Genomic DNA, 9,698 nt, shown 5'->3' on the forward strand with positions numbered 1-9,698 from the left:
ACACACAAATGCCTGAAGAGAGACAGCTAGAAGTGGAGTAGGGAGGCACAACCATTAGCTGGAAGTAGCTGTGTGCACAGAGAAAGGGATACGTGAATATTGATTTCTATCAGTGGCATTGGGTTTTTTGGATTTTATATGTTGGACTTAATGTCTCTCAAATAATTTCTTCTTTCTTGGTAGGTATCTTGGAAACTGTCTGGGACAAACACAGTGTTACTGCTGCCACCCCACCACCATCCCCGACCTCAGGAGAAAGTGGTATGGTCTGCTGCCCCCTATGGTATTCCTGGCTAAATGCAGTTAGGGTCTCAGCTGGGAAAAGCAATAGTCTACCTAGGATACAGATGTTCGTCTCAATCTGCTCTCAGTCTGCCCATGTTTTCTGAGGAGCTGGCTCTCTTCTGTTTTCTTTCTAATACAGCACTTTGAACAGCACGTTTTGCTTCTTGGTTGTCTGTCATGAGGACGGCACCTTTGGTCTTGTGCCATCCCCCTCTGGTTTGCACTTACTTATGTTGTGCACACTGCCTCTGCAGAGGCCAGAGGGCAGCTCTCAGAAGCTGGGGACCAAACTCAGGTTGTCAGACTTAGAGCAGGTACCTGCTGAGCCATCTCACCTGCCCCTGCCTGTTCATAACTGCTGCCCTTCTGCTTTGTGACATCAGTGTTTTTTTCAGGTTCCCTGGCTGTTTTGTTTGTACTGAGTTTGTTATAAGCTGGGGCTTGAAGGGTCTGCTTTGTTGTTCTACAGAGCTGCAGAAGGTGGCAGCAACCTGAAGGAGAGGACACAGGGAGGGACAGCTGTCTTCCCTGTTGACTGGGACAAAGGTCACATAGCTGGAGACCAGTGTGTAGGAGTTAGTGTTGAGTTTACATCGTTCATGTAAATAACTGATGATGTAAGAGTGATTCAGTGAAGTCTCTAAACAGTGGGAAGTGCTTCTGCTCACACCAGATGGCCAGAGCTGCTTTTTTTTTTTTTTTTTTTTTTGGTTTTTTGAGACAAGGTTTCTCTGTGTAGCCTTGGCTGTCCTAGACTCGCTTTGTAGACCAGGCTGGCCTCGAACTCACAGCTATCCGCCTGCCTCTGCCTCCTGAGTGCTGGGATTAAAGGCGTGCGCCACCACGCCCGGCCTCAGAGCTGCTTTTTAGGAGGAGCGCAGCCTGGAACTAGCCACATACCTTCCTGTCCTGTAAAAGCTGATGTGACAATAAGAGATATTTTTGCATTTCCCCACCCCTTGTGGAAGTGGGCGTTACAATCAAACCTCTAAGCCCCAGACTGTTCATGCAGCTTGTTGACATGTGGCTTGGGATTCTTGTTAAGACACCCTACAGAACTGAGAACACACCATGGGTTTGGGGTTAGGGCTGATCATAGAACACTACTTTCCCATCTGTGTGTCATACTCAGATTAGAAACCGTTAGTCATTTGTTACATTACTTAGACATGGAATTCTAACCCTAACACTAACACTAACCCTAACAGTAACCCTAAACCTAACCCTAACCCTGAGTCCTAACCCTAAACCTAACCCTAACCCTAACCCTAACCCTAAACCTAACCTTAACAGTAAACCTAAATCTAGCCCTAACCCTGACTCCTAACCTTAACCAAGCATATATCAAGCCTGCAGTACTGTGTGAACTTTGTGCGAGTGGCTGTCTTCAGGTACATATTCTAGTGGCTCAGCAGATACATACTTTGCAGTATTTGAACGATTAAGAAGAAATTTTGCAGATAAAAAGAAAGCTGAAGTTTTGTAGCAATACTTAAATTTAAAGGTTGAAGACATGAGTACAGGTATTGAACTTACATCCTGCAGTCCACAGTGGTTAAGTCAGCCTGCTCACAGGTGCGTGTGCGCCAGGCTGCACATGTGGAGGTACAGGACGACCTTTGGAGTCACTTTTCACTGTTCACCTTGCCAAGGCCTTTGTTGTTTCTGTGGCTGTGCTGCATATTCCAGGGCAGCTGGCCCTGAGCTCTAGGCGATTCTCTTGTCTTTGGCTTTGCTCTTGCCATAGGGGTGCAGGAGTTATAGGGGTGCACACTGCTGGGGAGGACACTCAGGGTGCCGGGGTCTATGGCAAATGCTTTTACTCATTAAGCTATTTCCCTTTTGTTGTTGTTGTTACTGCCCCCCACCCTCCACTACCCCATGTCGCTCTCATACCTCTGTCTCCTGAGCCAGAGCACAGTTTGTTTGGTTCTGTCCTTCCACCATGTGGGCTGTCAGGCTTGGCAGGAAGGACATTTGACTTTCTGAACCATTGTATCCCGCTTCATCTTTGTGTGTGTGTGTGTGTGTGTGTGTTTGTGTGTGTTTGTTTTTAATCCCCTTTCAAACCTGTTCTCTCCTTTCCCTTTTCCCAATACAGACAGAACTTAAATGTATGTAATGTGTAGCCTCCTTGTGAAAACAGATGGATGTTAGTGCATTTTCTGTCTGTATAATATGATGATGTTGTCCTGTGATGCTGACCTTTCATTCGGCACTGGTGTTTTTGCTGTCTCTCCTGCGGCCAGACCTGTCTTTAGACAAACTTGTGCGTGCTTGCTGCATGAGGCGCATGTCCTCAGTGTCTAGTCTTCTGTCTTCACTGAAGAGCCTCTGTCTGTCCCCTGTAGATCTGTGTGCTAGGAAGGGAGCAGTCAGTTGACAGAAGGAGTGCTGACAGGGTTGTGTGAGGGTTCCGGTAGCCCCTCTTGTCCCATTTGCCAACAGTCTTATTGTTCTTTGTTGCTTGTTGGGTGGCATTTTCTAATGACTGGGCTCGGCACATCTCCATAAGCCAGCTGACCTCTTACATTTCTTTAGAAAGTCGTTTCTTCATACTTGCCACCTATATGTGTATGTGGATCCTACTAACAGTTCTTTTTCATGTTTAAATTTTGGTTCTTTTTGGTGTTGGAATTGTGGCTATCTTCTTACACTATCTTCCTGGTATACCCTTTCATCAACAAGAAACTTATCTGGTGATGTGTTGTTAAACTCATCAGTATTTTGCATTAAGGTTTTTATGTTTTGATTGTTTCCATAAATCTTCCTTTCTCACTGTAGTCAGATTCTTATATTTTGTTTTGTTTTTCTTACGAAGCTTAGTCTTTGGTTTAAACCTGTAACTCACTTGGGCTGTAATCTTATATTTGGTGTTTGGTATTACCTCTAGTTGTTATTGAATATAGAGCAAATTGGTTTTAGGTTTTACTTTTATGGTGACTAGTGTTTTGGGAAAAGGAGGATTCATTGCAGTGTTTTCAAGAGGTTTGGTACGGGTTGTCGTAAAAGCATGTTTTGAATTTCCAGGTGATTTACTGAGTAACCTGTTGCAGAGTCCTAGTTCAGCCAAACTGCTGCACCAGCCCATCCCCATCCTGGATGTGGAGAGTGAGTATGTCTGTTCCCTGGCCTTGGAGTGCCTGGCCCACCTCTTCAGTTGGATTCCTCTGTCTGCCAGCATCACCCCATCCCTCCTCACCACTATCTTCCACTTTGCTCGATTTGGCTGTGATACCCGGGCCAGAAAGATGGCATCAGTGAATGGCAGCAGCCAGAACTGTGTTTTGGGTCAGGAGCGTGGCCGACTTGGGGTCCTGGCCATGTCCTGCATCAATGAACTCATGTCCAAGAACTGTGTGCCTGTGGAGTTTGAGGAGTACTTATTGCGAATGTTCCAACAAACCTTCTACCTCCTGCAAAAAATCACCAAGGATAACAACGCCCACACGGTGAAGAGCAGGCTAGAGGAGCTCGAGGAGAGGTAATGAGAAAGGCGGGGTCGTGCCCAGGACAGGGCCTGGCCGCTGTCACACCATGTCATGTGTGTCATAACCCCTTTTGGTTTCAGAATATGGGCCTACTGATAAAGACAGAAAGGTAGGTGTTCCAGAATGTTCAGGCTGAGCTAGAGGGCTTGGGTGGTTAAGGGAAGTGGACTGAGTGGAAAGTGCTGGTGTATTGTGTAGGCCTGTTGTCTCTTCCCCGTCCATCCACCTGCTGTCCTCCTGTCCACGCTCTGTCCCTCTTCCTCACTGTTTGCCTACAGGTCTCATGTGTGCAGGAAGTGAGAGTGCGGCTCCTTCATAGGCAAGAACAGAAGCGCTCTGCGGAGGTACAGGGTTACGTCACCCTTCTCACTTGGTACTGCTTGTTGGTTTTCACTATTGGACTTTTCCTGAGTGGATATTTTGCAGAGTATAGGAATGCTGCTAGTATTTTGAGTTTCACATAAATGATAGCTATTGACTCAATGTTGGAGATGTGTCGGGTAGGTATGGCTTAGTGGCATATACTTCCATTGCTTGCTAACTGCCCTCCTGACCGAAAAATTCCCCAGCCCCATTTTTCTTAAGTACAAAAGATGGCCTCAGTGAAATGGTGTTGAGTCAAGATTTCTTTATTACCTTTGCAGGTGATATTATCTGTTTATCGTAAGGTTTTCTTTTCTGCCTCTTCCCTCCACCTCCAGTGGCGCTCGGTGGGATGCAGGCCCTTGTGCCTGACAGGCAGGTCACCCTGCCACTGGCCACAGCCTAAGCCTAGCATCTCTTTGCTAAACATAGTGCTGCTGCCGTATAAAGATGAAGGGCAACTGGCAGCTTGTCTTCTCACAGTCATGTCGGCTGTTGAAGCTTCAAAGCAGATGCAGTGTATTATATTAGTTAATCATTACAGACTTCCTGGTGCAACCTGATTGTTAGTAAGTGATAAGAGAGCTCAGGTCTTCGCTTTGTTTAGAGTAGGCTGTAAAGTTGGCCGCCTCAAGTCAAGGCAGTTCTGCCGCTCTTTTAACGTGAGAAGTTTTTTAAGTTTTTCTGGTTAAAAATTGAGTGGCAGGTTGGTTTGGTTTGATTCATTGTAAATAAGCTTTGTGTGACATTTGATTTAAAAAAAAAAATATATATATATTGTTGTTGTTTTTGTTTTTTGAGACAGGGTCTCTCTGTGTAGCCTTGGCTGTCCTGCACTTGCTTTGTAGCCTAGGCTGGTCTCCAACTCACAGCAATCCACCTGTCTCTGCCTCCCGAGTGCTGGGATTAAAGGCGTGTGCCCGGCTGGACATTTGATTTTTATAGTCATAAAAGTACTCACAATCCAATAAGCTCTTTTCTTAATAAAATTTTTGCTTGTTACATTTATTTATTTTGTAGTTAGGTTGGGGATCATGCCATGTTGTATGTGTAGAGGTCTGCATTGGTAGCACTGGTTTTCATTTCTACCGTGTGGGTCCCTGGGATTAAATTTGGATCATTTGTCAGGTTTGGCAGTAAGTACCTTCACCCGAGCCAGCTCTCTACCCCCTAGTAGGATTTCCTCTCAGTATTTACTTGTACCTTCCTGTATGAATATAAATGCCTTACAATTCACACAATTTCATATCCTTTCTAGCATTGATAAAGAAATGCCATATTGTCTTCAGATGCTAATAAAAATGTATATAACTGCTTATACCAACTGTGTTGTTTTGACTTGTCCTGGCTCCAAAGTCAAAGCTGAGAGTGCCGGCAGCAGAAGGTGACAAACGAGTGTGCGCTTGCTTCCTGGCTCCTGGCCCTGACTGACTCGATAGCACTGCGTTTGGGTCAGTTGTTTAGGAGCTGCTTAACCAGGCCCTTGGCTTCTTTCTCCTTCCACTGCCGTTTCTAACTTTCTCCTGTTCCTTAGCATTTCTAACGTTCTCCTCTTCCTTAGCATCTGTACCAGGAAGGTGGGCAAGGGAGGAGTGACATGCAAGCACTCCCTAGTGTCAGCTGTGCGCTACTCTTGTTCTTGTTGGGGTGGAACCCCGCCTTTCTTTTGGACAAGGTCTTATACCCCTGGTTGGCTGGAGTTTGCTGTGTACCTCAGCCTGGCCTTGGGCTTGTGGCATCCCCTCTGCCCTGTCTTTACTGGGTTGCCAGGATTAACAGCATGAGTTCCATACCTAACTTGGATTTTTAAAGTGTGGGTTTAAGATTAAAGTCAATGAGATTGCTGGGTACTTTTCTTTTTCTTTTCTTTTTTTTTTTTTTGTTTTTGTTTTTGTTTTTTGAGATAGGGTTTCTCTGTATAGTCTTGACTGTCCTAGACTCGTTTTGTAGACCAGGCTGACCTCAAACTCACAGCAGTCTGCCTGCCTCTGCCTCCTGAGTGCTGGGATTAAAGGTTTGTGCCACCACACCCGGCTGCTGGGTACTTTTTTTTTTGGATAACAAGTGTATCCTCCTCAAGCTCAGTAAGCTGCTTGGCTGTTGCCTCTGAAGATCCATGTAAAACCATGGAGCAGTACATATGCTGAGGAAGAAATGAGGGCTTGCTGTCCCCAAGGAGTCCCTGGAGGTGGCAGAGAAAAGCTGCTTTGTGCTTTGTTTTTTCATAACAATCTGTTTTAGAACTGGGCCTGTGGCTCATGTTTGTAACTCCCAGCACTGGGGAGGCAGAGGGAAGAGAGTCAGGCAGGAGGATCACTGAAAGTTTGAGGCCAGCCTGGTCGACGTAGTAAGTTCCAGGCCATCTAGAGCTGCAAATAGGACCTTGTCTCAAAAAACAAAAACAAAAAGTGCCAACCAGTCAGTTTAATGTCTAATTGTATGAGCCAGCCATCTAGAGGCTAAGCAGGTGGGTTGGCTTAGGGAGCAGGTCCCAGGATCAGTAGGAGACATTGGATGTCTGGGCCGGTTTGGTTCTTCTGAAGAGTGGTTGTCTTTTTATTTTTTGTTATTTCACATTTCACATATCGCTGCCTTTTGCAGTTAATGGTTTCAGAACTGCTTTTAGACATTACTTAATATTCTAGCTATTTTTTGCTATTTTTGTTGGTCTCTGAAATGGGATTTATGAAAGCATGTCTAGCTCACTTTCTAACCACTTTTTGGTATTTCTGAAATGTGAAAGTAATAATGTACTGTGTGTTTAATAACAGAAACCTTTTACCCTTGTACCTGTGACCGACTCACTTGCCTGTGACGTGGCTGGGGGAGTATGGGTGAGCCCAGGAGCTCCTCACAGTGCACAGGAAGGAGCTCCTCACAGTGCACAGGAAGGAGCTCCTCACAGTACACAGGAAGGAGCTCCTCACAGTGCACAGGAAGGAGCTCCTCACAGTGCACAGGAAGGAGACTGCACGGGGAGGGGTGAGAGTGCCCTCTGCCAGTGCCCACTTTACCTCTTGGAGCCTCACTTACAAAGTGGGAGCATCAGACTGAACTGCTTGCTGAGGCGTGTCTAGCCCTGACAGTCTTCCTCCCTTGTATTTGGAAGTCATCTTTAGAGTGGAGTGGGTGGACAGTTCTTTATTATTCTGGCTGTCAGAGGGGAGGACATACATTGATTAGATTAGGAACTATATTTATATTTACCTAGATGCTTTTCCCTCTGCCACAGACTTGCTCTTTTGTCTCTGCCTAGTGCATTTCAACTTAATATCAGCCTCTAGGCAGACCTGGCCTTTCTAGATTTGCCAGATTTGAAGATACTGTCATCTCTCCCCAGCATCTTTTAGCATCAACTCCCTTCTGTTAATTAGGTCTTAACACTACTGAGTTAGAACATAGACAAGCTTGAGTTTATAACAGGCGGGGCAGACAGTGTCTGAGGATTAAAGCTGCTTTTCTGCTGTGTTTCAGGTGATAATGGAATGAAGGGTTGCCTGTCTCGTAGGTAATTGTTGCAGGCCTTTGTGTTTTTAACTGGAAATGTATGTTTGTATAGTTTCTACTGAGAGTTTGATTGAATTTAAGTTTTCTTCTAAAAAGGTGGCTATATGTCTTACGTCAGCTTTTGTCTTCTTGTAGCTACATTGAGAAGTTTACTGACTTTCTGCGGCTCTTTGTGAGTGTTCATCTAAGAAGGATCGAGTCCTACTCCCAGTTCCCTGTGGTGGAGTTCCTGACCCTTCTGTTCAAGTACACATTTCATCAGGTAAAGCACCCAAACTGGCCTCCTTTTCCTAAACAGGGCTTCCTTCTTATTGCTAGGAGGAAGACGCCGCCCCAGCCTTTACAGCAGTCTTTACTGTAGGAAGGTTGATATCTTCAGGCTTTGTAAGAACCCTACACTGTGGCTCTCGCTATATTTGCACATAGTCTGTTTTGTGAACAGACAGGAACAAGGTGCTCAGGGACATGCAGGTCTGTGGGAAGCCAGGATTGGATTACACAGTCTCATCCCATTGTTGTGCTAGACAAGCAGTGTACAGGAAAAGTCTGAGGGTAGGGCCATTAAAATATTGTTTGTTTGTTGAGATTATAATTTAATCACATCATTTTCCCCTTCCTTTTCCTTCCTCTAAACCCTCCCATACACCCTCCCTTGTTCTCTCTGGGTGCTCCTTTCTCCTATTAGTTGTTGTTGTTGTGGTTGTGGTGGTGGTGGTGGTGTGTGCGTGTGTGTTCCTAAATACGTAAAGGGCTTTCTTTCTGTTACAAAGCTGATAGTAAAGTTCTCCAGAAAACTGTACAGTAGAGCACTCATGAGTTAAGTTTGGATGATACACAATTTTGTCCCCATTTAACAAAGGTTCTTTGAGTTCCTTTTGGATTTTATAAGCTAGATACATAACCTTCTGCATAGCCAAGAGTGGGCCTTGCATTTGTGGTAACCCTCCTGCCTCAGCCTCCTGAGGCCTGTGATTATAGTTTTGTACTAGCCTATCTGGCAAATGCTTGTCTTTACTGAATTTGCATCCCAATTACCCATTACAGTATAAACTGACACATAGGGTACTAAAAAGCTTTGTTAAGGTATAGTTTTGTTGTGGTGGTGGTGTTTTTTGTTTTTATTTGTTTTGTTTTGTTTCCTGAGAGAGGGTTTCTCTGTGTAGCCTTGGCTATTCCTGGACTTGCTTTGTAGACCAGGCTGGCCTTGCTCTCACAGAGATCTGCCTGCCTCTGCCTCCCGAGGGCTACGACTATAGGCATGAGCCTCTGTGCTCGGCTAAGGTATAGTTTTACATGCCATGGGATCCCCTCACTGTGCTTGAAGAGTTCAGTGAATTGCGTGTTGTGTGGCCATCACTGCAGTCTGCTTTGAACACTGATAAACTCTCTTTTTGTCTGATTATGTGTGGTTTTAAAATAAACTTTTTATTAAAGTATGACATATGTCTTAGTTCTATTGCTGTCAGGAGATACCATGACCAAGACAGCTTTTAAAAGAAAGCATTTAATTGGGGTTACAGTTTCAGAGGGTGAGTCCATGATTATTATAAGCAGAGAGCATGGTGGCACTGGGGTAGGCATGGCCCTGTAGAAATAGCTGAGAGCTCACATCTGATTCACAAATTGTAGGCAAAGAGAGAGCAAGAGTGGACCTTGTGGGCATTTGAAGCCTCAAAGGCCACCCTCAGTGACAGACCTTCTACAAGGCCACACTGCCCCATCCTTCCTAAACAGTCTACCAACCAGTAAACAGCATTCAAATATATGAGCCTATGGGGGGATTCTCATTCAAAGCAGAATGGCATGCATACAGAAAAAGCACATCAACCACACACGCGCAGTTTGATGAATTTTCCCTGAATGAACACAGCCATTAGAGCCACTACCCAAGTTAAGAAGTAGAATGTGCTAGCCACCAAAAGTCCCTGTGCCTGTGCTTCCTTCCCTACTCCTCTTCTCCCTTCTCCCTAGAAATAGCCTCAGCCTTGGAATTAATACCACAGTCTAATTTTGCCTGTCCCAGAGTTTCTCTGGAATGTGTATTTATTTGGT

The 9,698-nt window shown here is 45.1% G+C and overlaps 1 protein-coding gene across 3 annotated transcripts in view; it reads left to right on the top strand.

Moving 5' to 3' along the window:
• XPO6 (exportin 6) overlaps positions 1 to 9,698 on the top strand; it is a 99,465-nt gene that overhangs the window by 40,931 nt on the left and 48,836 nt on the right. For all 3 annotated transcript variants that reach the window (XM_084773904.1, XM_084773905.1, XM_084773906.1), the window contains 3 exons: positions 184 to 261; positions 3,316 to 3,769; positions 7,782 to 7,908. In XM_084773904.1, the coding sequence (XP_084630030.1) occupies positions 184 to 261; positions 3,316 to 3,769; positions 7,782 to 7,908 (659 nt within the window). The remainder of the gene's footprint in view (positions 1 to 183; positions 262 to 3,315; positions 3,770 to 7,781; positions 7,909 to 9,698) is intronic.

This window comes from Acomys minous, assembly GCF_964271855.1.
Source record: "Acomys minous genome assembly, chromosome: 2".
Classification (NCBI taxonomy): domain Eukaryota; kingdom Metazoa; phylum Chordata; class Mammalia; order Rodentia; family Muridae; genus Acomys; species Acomys minous.